The sequence below is a fragment of the Capricornis sumatraensis genome, chromosome 2 (assembly GCF_032405125.1).
Source record: "Capricornis sumatraensis isolate serow.1 chromosome 2, serow.2, whole genome shotgun sequence".
Taxonomy (NCBI): Eukaryota; Metazoa; Chordata; class Mammalia; order Artiodactyla; family Bovidae; genus Capricornis; species Capricornis sumatraensis.
Genome location: NC_091070.1, coordinates 75148824 through 75171470, shown reverse-complemented (window position 1 = coordinate 75171470; position 22647 = coordinate 75148824). Strand labels below are relative to the sequence as shown.

The following is a 22647-nucleotide window of genomic DNA, read 5'->3' as shown; positions in this document are numbered from 1 at the left end:
ACTGAGAAGATATTTTTTCTTTTATCATTTAGAAGTAAGAGAAAACTGTTTTTGTCAAAAAATGAAAAAACCCTTAATGCTTGTGATTAACTGAATGATAAAGAAGATCTGGTTCAGAAAAATCATATCTTATTTTCCAAATAATATTCAACTCAAGATATGGCTTCCCAAAAAGCAATAGAGTTAGTATCTCTTTCAGGTTAAGCCTATTTGGAATTTTTTTTTTTGGTCTTATTTATTAAATCCAATTTATCAACTATAAAATTCACCTATTTTAATCACAAAAACTCTATTATATTTAGTAAACATATCTTCTGTACTAATTTACTCCTTCACACACTCACTATTTCAGACCTTATCTATATAACACCAACAGAGTTTCCCATTCTCACTTAATAAAGTATATAGAAATCGACCAATATGAAAGAAAATAAATAAATTTACCTAAGACTTATACAGTTCCTCTGATTCCACGCATTGTTAAAAATTACTGCTTTTGTCATCTTTTTCAATTTAGTTTGGGAATAAAAAGCTAATGCTCTAATTCATTTGTATTTGTAATTTTTAAAAATAAACTGACTATTTTGAAAGGATTTTAGGATGGCTTTCAATGAATGAGATTTTTTTTAGTACCTCTCAACAAGAACCAGAGCATAAAACCTATGAAATAATTTGGTGAAGTTGGGGGAGAGGCTGCTTTCACAATTGTATATAAAAGATTGCTAAATTCAGTATTTGATTTTAAAATGTAGCTTTGAGCTCCCCAGAAATACAATGAGATGTATTCCACTGTGGATCCCACTATTGATTTATCATGAGAAATAAGCTGGTGTTTCGCTTTCCTCACAAGAGGAAATTACTGTATAAATCCATTTGTAAAGGTATTGAAAAGAGTTCTTTATGAAAAATTTTACAATACATGTAGAACTGTCCTTTGTAAGAGTTTTACTTTGCTTATACTTCATAAAATTGAAAATAAAAGTTTTGTAAGGTGTTTACAGGGAACTAAAGTAACATAGGGGCTTCCCAGGTGGTGCTAGGGGAATCCACCTGCCAATGCAGGAGACTCGAGAGATGTGGGTTTGATTCCTATGTTGGGAAGACCCCCTGGAGTAGGAAACGGCAACCCACTCCGGTATTCTTGCCCGGAAAATTCCATGACAGAGGAGGCTGGCGGGCTACAGCCTACCTGGGGCCCCAAAGTGTCAGACACAGCTGAGCAACTAAGCACATAAAGTAACACATTCCACGCTTGAAACATCCTAATGATATGAATAGAATACAATAATAAAATTTTAAAATCTATAGGAATTAATGATTTTATCTGTTTTAAGCCACTCAAATAGCACTCAACAGACTTGTCAAGATAATAAAGACTCAGAACTTTTTTATTCCTCTTGAACTTTTATAAATGCATTATATTTAATTGCAACACCTTTGGTAATAGACTGGGGTTATAAATTTGAAGTTAAGTGCTTCATGGACAGAATGGTCGTAAATCACAATTCAGGAACCCTTCATAAATGTAGTTGCCCTGACACCCGTGGTAGCATACATAGTACAGACCATAATGGCAGTATCTTTATTGATATTTTTCTCTTAATGACCACGAAAAATTTCACATGTAAACCTAAAACATAACTATGTTTAATTTAGTGTTTTATAAAAAGTAAGAGAATGAAACATTGAAATAATCAAATGGAAAACCCAGGAAACAAAACTTTTTTAAAAAAATTTCTACTTGCTGTTGAATCAAAATGTTCCAAAATTAGACACTAGTGATAGATGCACAACTCTGAAATGTAAAAATACTAAAAATCATTGAACTGAACACTTAAAATGAGTGAACTCTATGGTATGTAAACTATATCTCAATAAAGTTTTTTAAAAATAGATACTAAAAGAAGTAGAATAGGAAAAACTCAGTCAGTTCAGTTCAGTTCAGTTACTCAGTCGTGTCCAACTTTTTGCGACCCCATGAATTGCAGCACGCCAGGCCTCCCTGTCCATCACCAACTCCCGGAGTTCACTCAAACTCACGTCCATCAAGTCGGTGATGCCATCCAGCCATCTCTGTCGTCCTCTTCTCCTCCTGCCCCCAATCCCTCCCAGCATCAGAGTCTTTTCCAGGGTTCTAATTTCAGAGACTCTTTTTTATTTGCAAGGGCTTTTTAAAGCTCATTAAACAAATGTTGAATTTGTAATCAGGAAAACAAATGAGGCTGATTATGTATACCTACAAAAGATACTTAGATACAGCAATGAAGAAATTTAAATGCTAATACATTTTACTCTAATCATTTAATACACAAGATAATAGAATAAATCAGTCTTTACCTGACTTTTATGTATAGACACACATTCACTTAAATATACATCAAATGATTTTTACTAACCTAAAGTATTCAGTACTGACACTGTAGATCCCTCAGTTTGAATTTTACATCTACTATACTTAAATACAAAATTTATATTTTTATTCCAAGAAGATTTAATTTTCTCTTCTTCATCCTAAAAATAATTCAGAGAAACATCATTTTAAAAAGATAGGGAACTTCAGATTTGAGTCTCTCCCAGATTTCAGATATAAATGTCTATATCCTCTCACCAATCGGATTAAGAATCCTTTAAAGACAGGCTATTTTTGGCCAATTATCATACTGGCATCTGGGGAATAAACCATTGTGGAAATTTTTGGTAGTGAATCATGTTCACTTTCCCAATTGATAATGGAAGAAACATTTTAAAAGTCTGTCAGATTATAGTATCATAGTTGCAATTATTTTAATGTCAACTAGAATAATAAGGCATCATTATCTAGTTTAAAAAGAATAAAATATTCTTTCCTCTTGGTTGGTGGTTGAGTCGCTAAGTCGTGTTCAACTTTTGTGATCCCATGGACTATAGCCTGCCAGACTCCTCTGTCCATGCGATTCTCCAGGCGAGGATACTGGAGTGGGATGCCATTTCCTCTCCAGAGGATCTTCCCAACTCAAGAATTGAACCCTGGTTTCCTGCATTGCAGGCAGATTCTTTATGAACTGAGCTATGAGGGAAGACCTAAAAAATATGCATGCTTTTTTCTTAAATAGTTAAATTAATAAGTTGCATTCTAAAAATACGCTGAAAATCTGCCAACCTTATACATTACTTTTATGCAATCTTGATCAAGCATAACACTTTGGAGAAGGCTCATTCTTACCAGCAATATCAGATTTATATATAACAAAATATCTTCTTTCTCAAAGTCAGATTCAAGTGATCATGTATAATGACCTGTTGTCCGGGTTACTTGCGGATAATTTATAATTAGTGTCCCACTTACTTCCCCCAGAACATTTTAAATTAAATCAAGTTTCTTATTCTAATGGTTGTATGATGATTGCAAAAATCCTAGAATGTTCTAACAAATGGTAATCACATTTGCAACTCTGTACATAATATTGAATTCCATATTAGACATATACATGCAGTCAAAGTTATAACAAATTTTTCTTCAAAGATAGTTCAGTTCAGTTCAGTCACTCAGTTGTGTCCGACTCTTTGCGACCCCATGAATCGCAGCACGCTAGGCCTCCCTGTCCATCACCAACTCCCGGAGTTCACTCAGACTCACGTCCATTGAGTCAGTGATGCCATCCAGCCATCTCATCCTCTGTCGTCCCCTTCTCCTCCTTCCCCCAATCCCTCCCAGCATCAAAGTCTTTTCCAATGAGTCAACTCTTCGCATGAGGTGGCCAAAGTACTGGAGTTTCAGCTTCACCATCATTCCTTCCAAAGAACTCCCATGGCTGATCTCCTTCAGAATGGATTGGTTGGATCTCCTTGCAGTCCAAGGGACTCTCAAGAGTCTTCTCCAACAGCACAGTTCAAAGGCATCAATTCTTTGGCGCTCAGCCTTCTTCACAGTCCAACTCTCACGTCCGTACATGACCACAGGAAAAACCATAGCCTTGACTAGATGGACCTTAGTCGGCAAAGTAATGTCTCTGCTTTTGAATATGCTATCTAGGTTGGTCATAACTTTTCTTCCAAGGAGTAAGCATCTTTCAATTTTATGGCTGCAGTCACCATCTGCAGTGATTTTTCAGCCCCCCAAAATAAAGTCAGCCACTGTTTCCACTGTTTCCCCATCTATTTCCCATGGAGTGATGGGACTGGATGCCATGATCTTCATTTTCTGAATGTTGTGCTTTAAGCCAACTTTTTCACTTTCCTCTTTCACTTTCATCAAGAGGCCTTTTAGTTCCTCTTCACTTTCTTCCATAAGGGTGGTGTCATCTGCATATCTGAGGTTATTGATATTTCTCCCGGCAATCTTGATTCTAGCTTGTGTTTCTTCCAGTCCAGCATGTCTCATGATGTACTCTGCATATAAGTTAAATAAGCAGGGTGACAATAGACAGCCTTGACATACTCCTTTTCCTATTCAGAACCAGTCCATTGTTTCGTGTCCAGTTCTAACTGTTGCTTCCTGACCTGCATACAGATTTCTCAAGAGGCAGGTCAGGTGGTCTGGTATTCCCATCTCTTTCAGAATTTTCCACTGTTTATTGTGATCCACACAGTCAAAGGCTTTGGCATAGTCAATAAAGCAGAAATAGATGTTTTTCTGGAACTCTCTTGCTTTTTTGATGATCCAGAGGATGTTGGCAATTTGATCTCTGGTTCCTCTGGCTTTTCTAAAACCAGCTTGAACATCAGGGAGTTCACGGTTCACGTATTGTTGAAGCCTGGATTGGAGAGTTTTGAGCATTACTTTACTCGCATGTGAGATGAGTGCAAATCAAGCTGCGGTAGTTTGAGCATTCTTTGGCATTGCCTTTCTTAGGGATTGGAAAAAAAAAACTGACCTTTTCCAGTCCTGTGGCCACTGCTGAGTTTTCCAAATTTGTTGGCATATTGAGTGCAGCACTTTCACAGCATCACCTTTCAGGATTTGAAATAGCGCTACTGGAATGCCATCACCTTACTAGCTTTGTTCGTAGTGATGCTTTCTAAGGCCCACTTGACTTCACATTCCAGGATGTCTGGCTCTAGATGAGTGATCACACCATCGTGATTATATTTTTTGTACAGTTCTTCCGTGTATTCTTGCCACCTCTTCTTAATATCTTCTGCTTCTGTTAGGTCCATATCATTTCTGTCTTTTATTGAGCCAATCTTTGCACGAAATGTTCCCTTGGTATCTCTAATTTTCTTGAAGAGATCTCTAGTCTTTCCCATTCTGTTCTTTTCCTCTATTTCTTTGCACTGATCGCTGAAGAAGGCTTTCTTATCTGTCCTTGCTATTCTTTGGAACTCTGCATTCAGATGCTTATATCTTTCCTTTTCTCCTTTATTTTTCACTTCTCTTCTTTTCACAGCTATTTGTAAGGCCTCCCCAGACAGCCATTTTGCTTTTTTGCATTTCTCTTCCATGAGGATGGTCTTGATCCCTGTCTCCTGTACAATGCCACGAAACTCATTCCATAGTTCATCAGGCACTGTATCTATCAGATCCAGGCCCTTAAATCTATTTCTCACTTCCACTGTATAATCATAAGGGATTTGATTTAGGTCATACCTGAATGGTCTCGCGGTTTTCCCTGCTTTCTTCAATTTCAGTCCGAATTTGGTAATAAGGGGTTCATGATCTCAGCCACAGTCAGCTCCTGGTCTTGTTTCAATTGACTGTATAGAGCTTCTCTGGAGAAGGCAATGGCACCCCACTCAAGTACTCTTGCCTGGAAAATCCCATGGGCAGAGGAGCCTGGAAAGCTGCAGTCCATGGGGTCGCTGAGGGTCGGACACAACTGAGCGACTTCACTTTCACTTTCATGCATTGGAGAAGGAAATGGCAACCCACTCCAGTGTTCCTGCCTGGAGAATCCCAGGGACAGGGGAGCCTAGTGGGCTGCCGTCTCTGGGGTCGCACAGAGTTGGATACGACTGAAGCGACTTAGCCGCATAGAGCTTCTCCATCTTTTGCTGCAGAGAATATAATCAATCTGATTTTGGTGTTGACCATCTGGTGATGTCCATGTGTAAAGTCTTCTCTTGCATTGTTGGAAGAGGGTGTTTGCTATGACCAGTGCATTTTGTTGGCAAAACTCTACTAGTCTTTGCCCTGCTTCATTCCGCATTCCAAGGCCAAATTTGCCTGTTACTCCAGGTGTTTCTTGACTCCCTACTTTTGCATTCCAGTCCCCTATAATGAAAAGGACGTCTTTTTTGGGTGTTAGTTCTAAAAGGTCTTGTAGGTTTTCATAGAACCGTTCAACTTCAGCTTCTTCAGCATTACTTGTTGGGACATAGACTTGGATTACTCTGATATTGAATGGTTTACCTTGGAAATGAACAGAGATCATTCTGTTGTTTTTGAGATTGCATCCAAGTACTGCATTTCGGATTCTTCTGTTGACCATGATGGCTACTCCATTTCTTCTATGGGATTCTTGCCCACAGTAGTAGATATAATGGTCATCTGAGTTAAATTCACCCATTCCAGTCCATTTTAGTTCACTGATTCCTAGAATGGTGACGTTCACTCTTGCCATCTCTTGTTTGACCACTTCTAATTTGCCTTGATTCATGGGCCTAACATTCCAGGTTCCTATGCAATATTGCTCTTTACAGCATTGGACCTTCCTTCTATCACCAGTCACATCCACAGCTGGGTATTGTTTTTGCTTTGGCTTCATCCTTTCATTCTTTCTGGAGTTATTTCTCCACTGACCTCCAGTAGCATATTGGCCACCTACTGACCTAAGTAAGACAAGTTCCAAATTGGTATTACATAATTCAATAAAAGAAATAATAAAACCTTTCTAAGTTTCTGTTTCTCTATTTAAGCACAGAAATAATAGTTGCTAAATAATGATTGTAGAAGTAAACTACATACATCATTGTCACTTGTTTCTGAAATGGAGCTTTTATGTGGGTACAACTATATTATGTAAAACAGAGAATTACAGAGAAACTTGTGACAACACACAGAAGTGGATACTTGATACAAAGGTAGGGAAGGATTTACTAAACGTGATAATTAATTTTATGTGTCAACATGGAGAGTGTCTTTGGATGAGACTGATGTTAAATTGGTGAACTCTTAGTAAAGGAAATCACAATCCACAATGTGGGTGGGCCTTATCCAATCAGTTGAAACTAAATGAATAGTCTAGATTATCCTCTAAATCTTTGAGATTGAATAGAAGAACAATAAGCAAAAACAAATAAACAGATAAACAAAAACAACAACAACAACAACAACAAAAAGTAGTCTTGCTAAGCAAGAAGAAATTCTCCTGTGGACTGCCTTGGACTTCATCTGGGCCATCAGCTTGCCTGGGATTCCAGCTTGCCAGTCCACACTTCAGATGCAGACTTGCTAGGCTCCAAATCACATGAACCATTCCTTAGAATAACTCTCTTCTCTTCTTGTCCTTTTCCTTCCATTCCCTTCCCTTCCCTTCCTTTCCCTTCCCTTCCCTTCCCTTCCATTCCCTTCCCTTCCCTTCCCTTCCCTTCTCCTTTCCCCTCTCCTGCCTCTTCTCTCCATAATGGAAGAATTCAGATAGTAGAAGGATAAAATATCAAAATATTTAAAATTAAAAAAAAAAAACTTTGTACTTGAGACATCATCACAATAATATTAAAATCCACCTGCAAACTGGTTAGCTATATGTCTAAACTTGTGATATGTGTAAACTTTAACTACTCAAGTCCTACTGGCCAAAGGGTCTTTGGGGGCTGACATCCAGCCTGTACCCCACCCATCCAATGAACCATATATGCTGATCAGGCCTGAGTCTGCCAAAATGGAATCACTTTTTTGTCCAATCCACACAAAGTTCCAGAGTGGCTGTTATAGCCCTGATCACAAAGGCCTAATATCTTCAACACAGAAAAAAAAAAATTACAATTCATTAAGAAAACTTGAAGAGAATAATGAACAAAGAGTATAAGAAAACTATTTTTTAAATGAAGAGAATAATAGGCCAGTGAACATTAAACATCTTACCTCAATAAATGTCAAACATAAAAATTAACAAGATATTACTTTTATTCACATACACAATTTGGAATGAATACACCACATCTTTGGTCAAGTGTGAGGTATGTTTTAGTTAGTTTATTTTTCCAGGGAAAGAGATGAGTTCAGGTTCCTCCTACCCTGCCATCTTGGACTCCTCTGTCTTCAGCTAGTGTTTGTCTTTTTTTTTTTTTTTTTTTTTTGAGCGCATATCTCACTCTGGTCATGCGTGTAACTTTCTAATTCCTCAATGTACATAGTCATTTTTGAAAGAAACAATTTCCCAAGGAAACTCTCCCCCAATTTTTTTCATAAGTTTTGGTGTTCTATTGTATACCTCAACAGTAAACTTTTGTCCAAGGTTGCTGTGGATTTTTTATTTGCATTGCAATATTTTTGAGGAATGTTGTCTGCTTTTCTATCCTGAGTGAATTACTAGGTATGTGAAATAAAAACAAGTACTATTCCTTCAGATAGCCTAAAGATAAGTAAAGGAAGAGAAATATTTAAAAATAACATCTGCTTTGTTCCCTCTAGAACTTTAAGTATGTCATTCCACTTCTGACCTTATGTTGTTCAGATATGAACTGCTTGGCTCAGCCCTTTCTTACTCACTGACTTACAAATTTGCAAGCAGAATATAGTGGCTATATGAGCCACAATATTTGGGGAAGTGATTTGATGCACATCAAACTGAATCACTCATGCATAATCCTTCTAGAGCCCCATAAGGTCATGTCAGATAGACTTCCATACATTCTGTGTTTTCATTTCCTTCTACCCTTCTCTATGTCAGTTGTCCCCAATAACATATCCCTAATACTACTCTTTGATGACTTTTTACTGCTACTCCTGTCATGAACTTTCTTCTCAAAACTTTAGAGTTAAACTATCTGACTTTGAAAGCCTTCTACTCTAGCCTGTAAAATAAATTCTTATGCCAAATCTGCCATCACCCTTATTTTTTAAAGAACACCAACATTTTCCATTGAGAAGCTACTGCTACCTTCTTTAATGCTCACTTTGCCTTACTACCTCTGAAGTTTTGTTTAGGATTCTCAGGCTTCCATGCACACTGGTTATCTGACTGCTGCGGGCTAAAGCTGTTCAGATCAGAAATAAGATCTCATATTTCCATAGATTAAAAGAAAATAAAATCTCTAATGTTGTCTGTTAAATTACAATATCAATTAAAATGATTCTCTAAAAATGCCTCAGAGAAGGCAATGGCACCCCACTCCAGTACTCTTGCCTGGAAAATCCCATGGATGGAAGATCCTGGTAGGCTGCAGTCCATGGGGTCACAAAGTGGAGAGTTGGACATGACTGAGTGAATTCACTTTCACTTTTCACTTTCATGCATTGGAGAAGGAAATGGCAACCCACTCCAATGTTCTTGCCTGGAGAACCCCAAGGACGTGGGAGCCTGGTAGGCGGCTGTCTATGGGGTCACACAGAGTCAGACACGACTGAAGCAACTTAGCAGCAGCAACAGCAGCAGCAGCAGCTAAAAATGCCTAAACATTGATGGTTTCAAAATTAAAGATCATATGTTAACCATCCAAATGCATTATATGATCTAAATACTAGTATAAACTTCAGTTCAGTTCAGTTCAGTCACTCAGTCGTGTCCAACTCTTTGTGACCCCATGAATCGCAGCACGCCAGGCCTCCCTGTCCATCACCAACTCCCGAGGTTCACTCAGACTCATGTCCATCAAGTCAGTGATGCCATCCAGCCATCTCATCCTCTGTCGTCCCCTTCTCATCCTGCCCCCAATCCCTCCCAGCAGTAGAGTCTTTTCCAATGAGTCAACTCTTCCCATGAGGTGGCCAAAGTACTGGAGTTTCAGCTTTAGCATCATTCCTTCCAAAGAAATCTCAGGGCTGATTTCCTTCAGAATGGACTGGTTGGATCTCCTTGCAGTCCGAAGGACTCTCAAGAGTCTTCTCCAACAACCACAGTTCAAAAGCATCAATTCTTCGGCGCTCAGCCTTCTTCACAGTCCAACTCTCACATCCATACATGACCACAGGAAAAACCATAGCCTTGACTAGACAGAACTTAGTCAGCAAAGTAATGTATCTGCTTTTGAATATGCTATCTAGGTTGGTCGTAACTTTTCTTCCAAGGAGTAAGGGTCTTTTAATTTCATGGCTGCAGTCACCATCTGCAGTGATTGGCACTCATTAAATGTTTCTGGAAATGACAATTATTTCAAAGAAATCTCTGCCACTGGCCATAAGAGAAGATAATGCTAAAATTACTATAAACGAGGGAAAGTTTCTGATATGTACAGAAAAAAACAGCTTTGAAAAGCACACATATTTAGACCCATGAACAATATGAAAAGGCAAAATTACAGGATACTGAAAGAGGAACTCCCCAGGTCAGTATGTGCCCAATATGCTACTGGAGATCAGTGGAGAAATAACTCCAGAAAGAATGAAGGGATCGAGCCAAAGCAGAAACAATACCCAGTTGTGGATGTGACTGGTGATAGAAGGAAGATCTGGTGCTGTAAAGAGCAATATTGCATAGGAACCTGGAATGTCAGGTCCATGAATCAAAGCAAATTAGAAGTGGTCAAACAAGAGATGGCAAGGGTGAACGCTGACATTCTAGGAATCAGTGAACTAAAATGGACTGGAATGGGTAAATTTAACTCAGATGACCATTATATCTACTACTGTGGGCAAGAATCCCATAGAAGAAATGGAGTAGCCATCATGGTCAACAAAAGAGTCTGAAATGCAGTACTGGGATGCAGTCTCAAAAATGACAGAATGATCTCTGTTCATTTCCAAGGCAAACCATTCAGAACCACAGTAATCCAAGTCTATGTCCCAACCAGTAATGCTGAAGAAGGTGAAGCTGAACTGTTCTATGAAGACCTACAAGACCTTCTAGAACTAACACCCAAAAAAGACGTCCTTTTCATTATAGGGAACTGGAATGCAAAAGTAGGGAGTCAAGAAATACCTGGAGTAACAGGCAAATTTGGCCTTGGAATACGGAATGAAGCAGGGGCAAAGACTAATAGAGTTTTGCCAAGAGAATGCAGTGGTCATAGCAAACACCCTCTTCCAACAACACAAGAGAAGACTCTACACATGGACACCACCAGATGGTCAACACCAAAATCAGATTGATTATATTCTTTGCGGCCAAAGATGGAGAAGCTCTATACAGTCAGCAAAACAAGACCAGGAGCTACCTGTGATTCAGATCATGAACCCCTTATTGCCAAATTCACACTTAAATTGAAGAAAGTAGGGAAAACTGCTAGACCATTCAGGTATGACCTAAATCAAATCCCTTATGATTATACAGTGGAAGAGAGAAATAGATTTAAGGGACTAGATCTGATAGATAGAGTGCCTGATGAACTATGGATGGAGGTTCGTGACATTGTACAGGAGACAGGGATCAAGACCATCCCCATGGAAAAAAAAATGCAAAGAAGCAAAAATGGCTGTCTGGGGAGGCCTTACAAATTGCTGTGAAAAGAAGAGAAGCAAAAAGCAAAGGAGAAAAGGAAAGATATAAGCATCTGAATGCAGAGTTCCAAAGAATAGCAAGGAGAGATAAGAAAGCCTTCTCAGCGATAAATGCAAAGAAATAGAGAAAAACAGAAAGGGAAAGACTAGAGATCTCTTCAAGAAAATTAGAGATACCAAGGGAACATTTCATGCAAAGATGGGCTCGATAAAGGACAGAAATGGTATGGACCTAACAGAAGCAGAAGATATCAAGAAGAGGTGGCAAAAATACACAGAACTGTACAAAAAAGATCTTCATGACCAAGATAATCACGATGGTATGATAACCCACCTAGAGCCAGACATCCTGGAATGTGAAGTCAAGTGGGCCTTAGGAAGCATCACTAAGAACAAAGCTAGTGGAGATGATGGCATTCCAGTGGAGCTATTTCAAATCCTGAAAAATGATGCTGTGAAAGTGCCGCACTCAATATGCCAACAAATTTGGAAAACTCAGCAGTGGCCACAGGACTGGAAAAGGTCAGTTTTCATTCCAATCCCAAAGAAAGGCAATGCCAAAGAATGTTCAAACTACCGCACAATTGCACTCATCTCACATGCTAGTAAAGTAATGCTCAAAACTCTCCAATCCGGGCTTCAGCAATATGTGAACCGTGAACTTCCAGATGTTCAAGCTGGTTTTAGAAAAGGCAAAGGAACCAGAAATCAAATTGCCAACATCTACTGGGTCATGGAAAAAGCAAGAGAGTTCCAGAAAAACATCTATTTCTGCTTTATTGACTGTGCTGAAGCCTTTGACTGTGTGGATCACAATAAACTGTGGAAAATTCTGAAAGAGATGGGAATACCAGACCACCTGACCTGCCTCTTGAGAAACCTGTATGCAGGTGAGGGAGCAACAGTTAGAACTGGACATCGAACAACAGACTGGTTCCAAATAGGAAAAGGAGTACATCAAGGCTGTCTATTGTCACCTTGCTTGTTTAACATATGCAGACTACATCATGAGAAACGCTGCGCTGGAAGAAGCACAAGCTGTAATCAAGATTGCCAGGAGAAATATCAATAACCTCTGATATGCAGATAACACCACCCTTATGGCAGAAAGTGAAGAGGAACTAAAAAGCCTCTTGAAAGTGGAAGAAGAGAGTGAAAAAGTTGGCTTAAAGCTCAACATTCAGAAAATGAAGATCATGGCACCTGGTCCCATCACTTCATGGGAAATAGAAGGGGAAACAGTGGAAACAGTGTTAGACTTTATTTTGGGGGGCTGAAAAATCACTGCAGATGGTGACTGCAGCCATGAAATTAAAAGACGCTTACTCCTTGGAAGGAAAGTTATGACCAACTTAGCATATTCAAAAGCAGGCATTACTTTGCCAACAAAGGTCCATCTAATCAAAGCTATGGTTTTTCCAGTAGTCATGTATGGATGTGAGAGTTGGACCATAAACAAAGCTGAGCTCCAAACAATTGGTGCTTTTGATCTGTGTGTTGGAGAAGACTCTTGAGAGTCCCTTAGACTGTAAGGAGATCCAACCCGTCCATTCTAAAGGAGATCAGTCCTGGGTGTTGTTTGGAAGGAATTATGCTGAAGCTGAAACTCCAGTACTTTGGCCACCACATGGGAAGAGTTGCCTCATTGGAAAAGACTCTGATGCTGGGAGGGATTGGGGGCAGGAGGAAAAGGGGACGATATAGGATGAGATGGCTGGATGGCATCACTGACTCCATGGACGTGAGTTTGAGTAAATTCTGGGAATTGGTGATGGACAGGGAGGCCTGGCATGCTGCAGTTCGGACACGACTGAGAGTGAATTGAACTGAACTGAACTGAAATTGTACAGTTACCAACAATTAAAAGAGAGTTTAATTCATGTAACATTAACATATAAATTGATATTTCTATGGCTAACCTGCAACTATACTGGTTACCAAAGTATTTTCTGTAAGTAGTTCTCCTCTATTCTTTCGTCTTGTTTCTAATCCCATGTCACTGCTGACTTCTGAAATATATTAATTGACCATTTCACTGCCACACTAACTGAAAATGGTTAAGATATAATTGATTCCTCTTAAATCTTTAAATCTTCGTTACATAATTAACTGTAGCACTAATTGCTTAAAATGAATCTACCCTGAGAATCTATTTTATGCCAAAGATTGTATTATAATCTAGTGGGAATAAGAAACGAAACATCATTCCAGCCTCAAGGGGTAACTTGATTAGTGGCTCTTGACAAAAAATGCAATGAAATGTCAAACTTTTAATGATAGTATCATGTAGCAAGGACAGTGTGTACACAAAAAGGACAGTGGTCAGGTTAAGATAGAAAACATCATTGAGGGCACAGAACTACCTGCTCAACTTTTTTTTAAACTACTATTTATTGAGTATTTAATATTAACTATGGACTATGTTAGTTTGTGACTGATAAGAGTTATTGAAGTCTGTGAAAGACTTAATGTAGAGGATCTTTCTCCAGTGTGACTGCTAACAAATTTACTCAAATATTAGTATTTAATTAATGTTCTCTCATTGACACTATATGGTTTCAATACTCTTTTTATGGGTTTTACTAACAGCAAACATAACATTCACAAACATTTTTCACATAATAAGAAATTTTATTTATTAATTTGTTTATGTAACATACATTTCATTTCTATTCTATGACAGAATTTTCTAAGCATTATCATTGAGTGATGTTTTAGTCTGGGGTAATTTCAAACAGTTTCAGTGCTTCAGGATGGAGCAATTCTGATAAGACTTTTTTTTTTTTTTCTCTCTACTACTTTGTGTCTTTGTGCCACATTTTTTCGGAGGACAGATATTCAGGAAAATATATATTTTTAAATAATTAAAAGGGATCCCAAAGCTCCACACTGAAATGGGAAATGGACTGCCTTATTAGATACAGAGCTCCCATTCCAAGGGAGGGTTTCTTTTCCCTGGGACCTCAGAGCTGAAATGCTGCAGCCAGCGGTTACCTCTACCCACAGCACAGCCTTCCCCCTGATCCCTGCTTGAAGGAAACTAAAAACACAAATCCCAGCTTTGGAACTAAACATGAGACTCCTGGACCAGCTCTACATCTGACTTGCTGGATGATCTCTGAATGTTGCTTAACCTCCCTGTGCCTTATCTTCCAGTGTGCCAGACACTGGTCTAGGTGCTGGGATAAAGGCAGGGTCCTCACCCAGGTCATGTCTCTGCTCCCTTTCTGTTCTAGGCCTCCTCCACACGCCACCACTGGCCTCTCTCCATCTGGTAGAGCCATGAGCCTTTTCAGGAAGGTCTGATCCGAAAGGGGACCACTCACCAGTTACCAAGGGGCATCTTAAAATCTTCCTAGGGGCTAGCTGGTGGCTGAAATGGCACTGCCACCTGGGTGGGGCCAGTTGTGACATGAAGGAAGGGAGGAGTGTGAGGCTCAAGGGCAGTTCCATCCACAGAGCCTCATTTCCCATCGCTGGCCCTTACAGGAACAGCTGCCACTTTGTGAGCACCAGTGGGTATGAGGGAGGAATTGCTTGGCATTAGTATATGCATATATTTAATTCCATTGTGTGTTACCCACTCAGTCATGTCCAACTCTTTGCGACCTCATGGACTGTAACCCAGCAGGCACCTCTATCCATGAGATTCTCCAGGCAAGAATATGGCAGTGGGTTGCCATTCCCTTCTCTGGTAAATAATGTCATAATTCTCTCCAAACTGGTTTCTCCCACTAATGTTGCATGAGTCCTATATTTCCACATTCTTGTCATCAATTTGCAACATTCAAAATCTGATTTTCATGTTAATTTGGTAGTGCAAGCTTGTATTTAGCCTTAATTTTTTTCTAGTACATGAAGTAAATTTCCTTGGTTATATTAGTTTCCTAGGGCTCATGGAGAAGGCAATGGCAACCCACTCCAGTACTCTTGCCTGGAAAATCCCTTGGATGGAGAAGCCTGGTAGGCTGCAGTCCATGGGGTCGCTAGGAGTCGGACTTGACTGAGCGACTTCATTTTCGCTTTTCACTTTCATGCATTGGAGAAAGAAATGGCAACCCACTCTAGTGTTCTTGCCTGGAGAATCACAGGGATCGGGGAGCCTGGTGGGCTGCCGTCTATGGGGTCATACAGAGTCAGACACAACTGAGGCGACTTAGCAGCAGGGCTACCATAACAAATTGCCACAGCACTGCGGTTTAAAACAAGAGAAATTTATTGTTCCACATCCTGTAGGTAAAAGTCTGAAATAAAGGTGTCATCAGGGCCATGCTCCCTCTGACAGTGCCAGGAAAGGATCCCTTCTTGCCTCCTCCAGCTCTGGCAGCTCCAAGTGTTCCTTGGCTTGTGGCAGCGTAACCCCAAACTCTGCCTATTGTGTCTTCACATGGAATTTCATTTGTGTAACTGTGTGTCCTTTTCTGTCTCCATGGGGCACACTCATTGGATTCAGGGACCACCCTAATCCAGTATGATCTTATTTATACCACTATCTTTATTCTATCTGCAAATACACTATTTCCAAGCAAGGTCACATTCTGAGATTTCAGGTGGATATGAATTTTGGAAAATGCTATTCTACCAACTACACCTCTACGGCAAAATTATAAATTATATACTATTTACTGTTTAGCTTTTTACAATCAACACTACTTGAAAATTTTATCATATTTATCATATATGGATATTTCAAAACCTCAATGCTTATGAGCAGGCAAGTCTTACAGTGTTCAATATCACTTTTTCAAAAAATCTTGAGTATATAGGAAAATAAATTAGCTTTCGCATTGTTTGTCCATGGACTCAGCTTCCCTCTGTTAGGTTTTAATCTCTTTCAGGATCTTGGGAATGGGTTGTTTATAAATGTGGTTTCCAGAATTTGGGTTAAAGGTAGAGGTAGCATAAGAATTATAAAGAGGTACAGGGAGTCTAAAAACAGACTGAGTTTGAATCTCAGTTCTTTACTTACTAGATATGGAAACTTAGATAATAAAGCCCCTCTGTGACAGTTCCCTCATACATAAAAATGGGGATAAAAACATCAAGTAGCTATAACACTGAGATAGCCAAGTTATTTAGTTTATCATCCATTATATTATTTTTAATTAAAAATTAATTTAATTCTATTAATTTTTCTAAATCTGTCTTTTGAATACTGACTGAAGAATTGCCTTTGACCACTCTTTCTGTAGTAGCCTTAAACAATTCCTATTTTTCTTGGGACATATTAACAAATCTGACCAATTATGCTCAAAATAAAATCTTGCAAATTAAGATCATAATGGGTATTTTATATATTTGTTACTCCTGAAATTTGGAAGGCTCATCCACACTTTTAGAGAAGTTAAATAATTAGTTTTGTAAATTTATGGTAGGTTATAAAATTTTTAAATCATAAGCAATAGATAATTTCTTGCTACTACTAATAGTTTGACTTGGCTTTTTCACCCTAATGGTGACTTAGGTTGTGATGTCTACTGGGATTCTAGACTTGGCTGATGAGTACTAGAGGAAAGAAAGCTCTCAAAATAATGTTAAAACTTGTCTGTGAAAATGGCTATTTTTTTGGTAATGATGAGAATAATCAGCCTGACTTCCTATTTGGGAAATACAGGACTTAGAGCCAAATCTATTGAGGGGATTGGGAAGAATTCAGCCCATTCTTATAAATTCTCCTTCCTAATTCTTGGTTTCTTGTTTAAAGCCAGGAAGAGAAACAGGAGGTTGCTCTCTCTAGATGGCGCCCAAGTTCCTTATAAATTTGTGTTAATTTTTGCTAGTGGTCTAACTTTCAGCTTTAGATACATTTTCTTAGATTTCTTACACCACCTAAAAGATTTACCTCTGCCTATTGTAAATGTTGACAGTAGCTCCAAAGAAATTAGCGATTTTATCCATGTCAACATAGTGTATAAATAGATTAAAATCAGCAAAATCTTACTGCAGTTGAACTGTCTCACAAATTTTATGGCATATATTTATTTTGTTCTCCAGCTTTTAGGAAAAAATTCAGAAAATGTACTAAGTCTTCAACATGTCATAAGATATAAAATAAAATACTGAAAAATAATAGAAAAACATATTTATCATAGATGAAATATTATATACTAAGCCCCCTAAAACTGACTAAAATTTTGAATTGTTTAGAGTTTATTTTAGTGGTTAGTTTCAAGTAAGTATATATGTGTATCACACACAAACACACACACACATATATAAAACTAGACTTTCTTCACTCCAGAAATAACAAAAAATACAATTGAAAATGACATTAAAATTAAATAAGTCATAATTTTAATAGGTTTAGCATGTAATGAAAAACTTTATTAAACATTGTTGGAGGACACAAAAGAAGACCTGAATAAGTGCAGAAATAAACATGTTCTGTATTAAAAAGCCCAAAATTGTCAATATCTTACTTCTCCCTAAATTGATGTTTAAGATGAATGCATATATAATTACTTAGTATTCATGTTATTTCATAGAAGTATTCTACTTAGTATCAGTGAATAACTGAATTGGTTTCAGAATAATTTTAGAAGAATTCTAATCTGGATACTTAATAGATAGATATTAAAATGAACATGGGTTTATGGTAATTAAAACAACTTGCAATTGAATGAATCTCACAGGCATTATGCTAAGTGAAGGAAGTCGTGTTCAAAGAGCTATTTCTATATGACTCCATGTCATTCTAGATCCAAGTCTAGAAAAGACTAGCACTAGGGACAGAGAACAGATCACTTGTACCAAGACCAGAGGAGGGGAGAGAAGGTTGACTACAAACGGGGCCAGAGGGATTTGGGGGTTTGATGAAACCCTCCTATGTTACTGTGATGTTTAATGACTATATGCTTTTGTCCAAACTTACAGAATGATACACTAAAGAGAGTGATTTTTTTTTTCCATTTAAAAACTACTTTTGAAGAAAAAAATAATAATAAAGCCTGATACTGGTACTAGGGTACTAGGAATTGATTGCAGGATTCTCAGAACTATTAATCATCACTTCCCCCTTGTGAGTTCTGAACCAGTCTATAAATAGAATCAGGAAAAAAGAAGAGACACAGTATCAGTATTATTACTGGTAAAGCTGTATTGAATATGTAACTCCAAAAGTCTCTGCACCATTTCCCCTTAATTTTAACCCTTAAACCCAAAGGGAGGGTTTGCAGAACAAATACTTAAACAGGCAGGGGCAAGCATAACTTTAAACTGCACATACCTCTAGAGCAGATAATTCTTAGAGGAAGACACTTTGAGATGTTTCCAAATCTGCTCCTAGAGGGCAGGTTATAATCCCTGACTCAGGTTTAACACCAAGAGCAGAAAGAGAACTCATGTGTGTGTGAGCAACTCTGAAAGGGCAAAACTATGAGGACCTTATGCTCAGTCTCCTTTCTAAACCTTAATGATCTATAAATCATGCTTCATACCAAGAGGAATAGTGAGTGAGTGGTATAGGGAAAGAAGTGCGAAAGGAGAGAAGACTTGCTAATATCAAAATGAATGTTTCTGTACTACAGGTCGATGGCAAGCAGAATTGTGAGAGAGGGAAATTATTCCTCCTAACAACAGCAGTTTACAAATTTCACATAACAAAGTAAGGAGGATAAATTATATTAAAAATAATGATGTGGAAAAATATGTAACTGGGGGAAAATCTTGAGTAGTTAGTGGTTTTACTCTGTGTTGGCATAAAAGAAATAAATAACAAATAATTTAAATTACAAATTTTGGGCCACAACCATCAACCAGTAATGTGCTTGTAGAAACAAGACTGTAGACTATTCTAAATCTATGATGCATTTCTATAAGATGCGCTCAGAGAAAAGCTATCTCGAGCCAGATAGAATTCAATATGTATGTACATTGTTTTGTCCAGAAACTGGTTTTTCAGTATAAAACAACTAAGGTTGATGTGATGAGGCTTTTACGTAGAAATGACCTATTGATGTGTTGCTGCCATTTTAATTTATTTTCTGGGTCATGCTGCTGCTGCTGCTGCTGCTAAGTCGCCTCAGTCGTGTCCGACTCTGTGCGACCCCATAGACGGCAGCCCACCAGGCTCCCTCGTCCCTGGGATTCTCCAGGCAAGAACACTGGAGTGGGTTGCCATTTCCTTCTCCAATGCATGAAAGTGAAAAGTGAAAGTGAAGTTGCTCAGCTGTGTCCAACACTCAGCGACCCTATGGACTGCAGCCCACCAGGCTCCTCCATCCATGGGATTTTCCAGGCAAGAGTACTGGAGTGGGGTGCCATTGCCTTCTCCATTTCTGGGTCATAGCTATGATCAATTCCATTATTGTGTGCTGCAGTTAAAAGACAATGGGCATCTCTTCCCATAACCAGTTGCCATAGATTTCCTTTCGCCTTTTATTCAGTTCCAGGCTTAGTTGCTTAGATGGCAAAGAGGAATATCATAGATAGAGCTGAAATGAAGAAGGTACACTTGGAATAAGAACAGTACAATGTATGATTTGGGGCAGGAAAGTCTATGCTTTCTTTTTCCTTCTGTTTTAATTTCCATATCATATAGCTTTGAATGCCAGGGAGTGAGTGCCCTTAGGTCTGCTTTTATAAGATAAGACTGCATTTGACCTAACTCTCTACCTCAGCTCTTGCTATCAAACTCCATGTCCCAGCTCAATAAAATTATGTGTGCTTCCTCCAAGGAGTCATATTTCTTGCTTCCATGTGTGCTCCTATACAGCTCCCTTTGTCAGGATGTCTTTCTTCTCTATCCAACCAATGCTTACTCCAATTATTTCCTTCTCCTGGAAGCCTTCCTTGCACCTGCTCTGATATAGATGTCACTCCTTTGCATTTCTACAGCACCCTGTGCATCCTTTAATATTGTGCTTTCATGCCACAAAACAACTGCAAATTTAGTTCACTCTGGCCATGCTCCTCACAGTCCTAGATACATCTTCCAGGACTTTGAAGACTCACTAAATATATGTAGAATGGTTGGAGGCTCTGTGGTAAGTAGGTAATTAAAAATTAATACATGCTGACTAGGGATTATTTATAAAACACAGCTCTCTAGCAAGGTAGTTAGCCAGGCCCTTAGCTAAACAACTACATGAAGGGTCATCTGTGTGCATATGCTGAATACCATTGTAATGACAGCAGCTATAACAGCAGCAATAACAATATACTTTCAAGGTTTAAAGACGTGTTAAATAGTAGAATAAACATACCAGGAAGTTTTTCTAGATAAACTAAGTTGCAGAGAATTTATTCATTTTGTTCAAATTTCCATGAGAGAAAGTGGTGAAGGTGGGATTTAAATGCACACCTGCCAGACTGTAGATATTATGCATTTAAACATTAAGGATGACAATAGGGAGGCTTCCTTTTTAACAATCACACATACTGTTTTATAGAACTGGAAATACATTTAAAGTACATTCCTAAATAATGTCCAAACACCCCTTCAGCAGTGTCATCTACAAAGAGTGCTTTGAATTTGTATGTCGAGTCCTTATCTTCCTAATGGCTGCTTTTACCTCTTGATTCCTTAATGTATAAATAATAGGATTTAAGAGAGGTGTGAAAATCGTATAAAACACAGAAAGAATTTTATCTATGGAGTATCTGCTGAAGGGCCATACATAGATAAAGACACAAGGGGCAAAGAACAGAGTCACTACTGTGATGTGCGCTGAGAGAGTGGAGAAAGCCTTAGAGGAACCACTGGCAGTGTGGTGCCTAACAGAGTAAATAATTACCGTGTAGGAGACAAGCAAGAGGAGGAAGCAGACCAGGGACAGGAGGCCACTGTCAGCAATGACCAGGAGTTGGAGTACATAGGTGTCCTTGCAGGCGAGTTTGATCACAAGGGGTAGGTCACAGAAAAAGCTATCCACAACATTGGGACCACAGAAGGGCAAATTCAACATGAAAGCCATTTGACTAGATGAGTGCACAAATCCAACTGCGTAGGAGGATAACAGTAGCCCAAAGAGCACTCGTGGGCTCATGATGGTCATGTAATGGAGGGGTTTGCATATGGCAACATATCTGTCTATTGCCATGGCTACAAGCAACATCATCTCACTACCACCTAGGAGGTGCATGAAGAACATCTGAGAATAACATCCCCACCAGGAGATGGTCTTCCGGTCTCGGAGGAAATCTGCAATCATCTTAGGGGTAGCAAAAGAAGCCAGGATCGTATCAATACAGGAGAGATTGATAAGCAGAAAATACATTGGTGTGTGAAGGCATGTGTCAAAGATCACAGTGACTAAGATGAGGAGGTTTCCCAACACAATCCCTCCATAGACCACAGAGAATCCCACAAAGAATAAAATCTGGAGATTCTGAGATTTGGAAAGTCCCAGCAAAATGAACTCAGATACCACTGAATGGTTTGTCTTTTCCATGTCATCCACTTGTCTGGCTGTCTACTTAATCCTGTAATAATCAAAATGAATAAGAATAAGGAGTATGAAAACTGTGTTTACTTAAAGATGGTTCATGCTGATGTTCAGCTTTGCTATTTAGACACGGTAATGAATATATAAGCACTTCCCACTTTTGGGAATTTTTGTTGGTCAGTGATTCACTAAATGGTCCAGAGAAGTATCCAAATAATAGTAGAATTCAGAAAATACATTTCTGAAAAACAAAATAAAAACAGTTTATGAAACCACAATTTTATAGGTTGTGAACTTGGAATTAGAGGGCTTCAATACAACAACTAGCTGAGCTATTCATTGAGCAACATAGAATACGCCATTTCCCTTTTGATGGTCAAGTTCCCTTCTCTGTAAAATAAAAAAATTGGACTACAAGACATCAAAAGCCTCTTCGTGCTATAAAGATCTCCATGCATTAGATAATTATGGTGGGTTCTATACTGACAGAGAAATATTGAAATTTTTAATCTGGAAATTAGAAATGTAGAAAATATATCCATGATTCTCAAGAACTATATTTTGAAATAGATTTTGGTAAAGAACTATGAATTAAAACATAAATTAAGGTTTAAATATATGCTTCTAGTTCCTGAGAAATCTACCTTTATTTTTCCATGCTCCATTCCCTGTTTCAGTGCAACAATGTCTCACAGCTTAACTAGTGATGGTCATTACACACTTTTTAAAAGTATATAAAAATACAAC

At 38.5% G+C, this 22647-nt stretch overlaps 1 protein-coding gene across 1 annotated transcript; it reads right to left on the bottom strand.

Annotated features, from left to right (window-relative positions):
* Positions 1-20967: 20967 nt before the first annotated feature.
* Positions 20968-21909, bottom strand: OR4K13 (olfactory receptor family 4 subfamily K member 13). Its single transcript, XM_068964443.1, has one exon. It carries the CDS (start codon positions 21904-21906, stop codon positions 20968-20970), a length of 939 nt encoding a protein of 312 aa, XP_068820544.1. The 5' UTR covers positions 21907-21909.
* Positions 21910-22647: the final 738 nt, after the last annotated feature.

Excerpts from the sequence above, each read along its gene's own strand:
- OR4K13 (XM_068964443.1), bottom strand. The coding sequence starts at position 21,906 with ATGGAAAAGACAAACCATTCAGTGGTATCTGAGTTCATTTTGCTGGGA.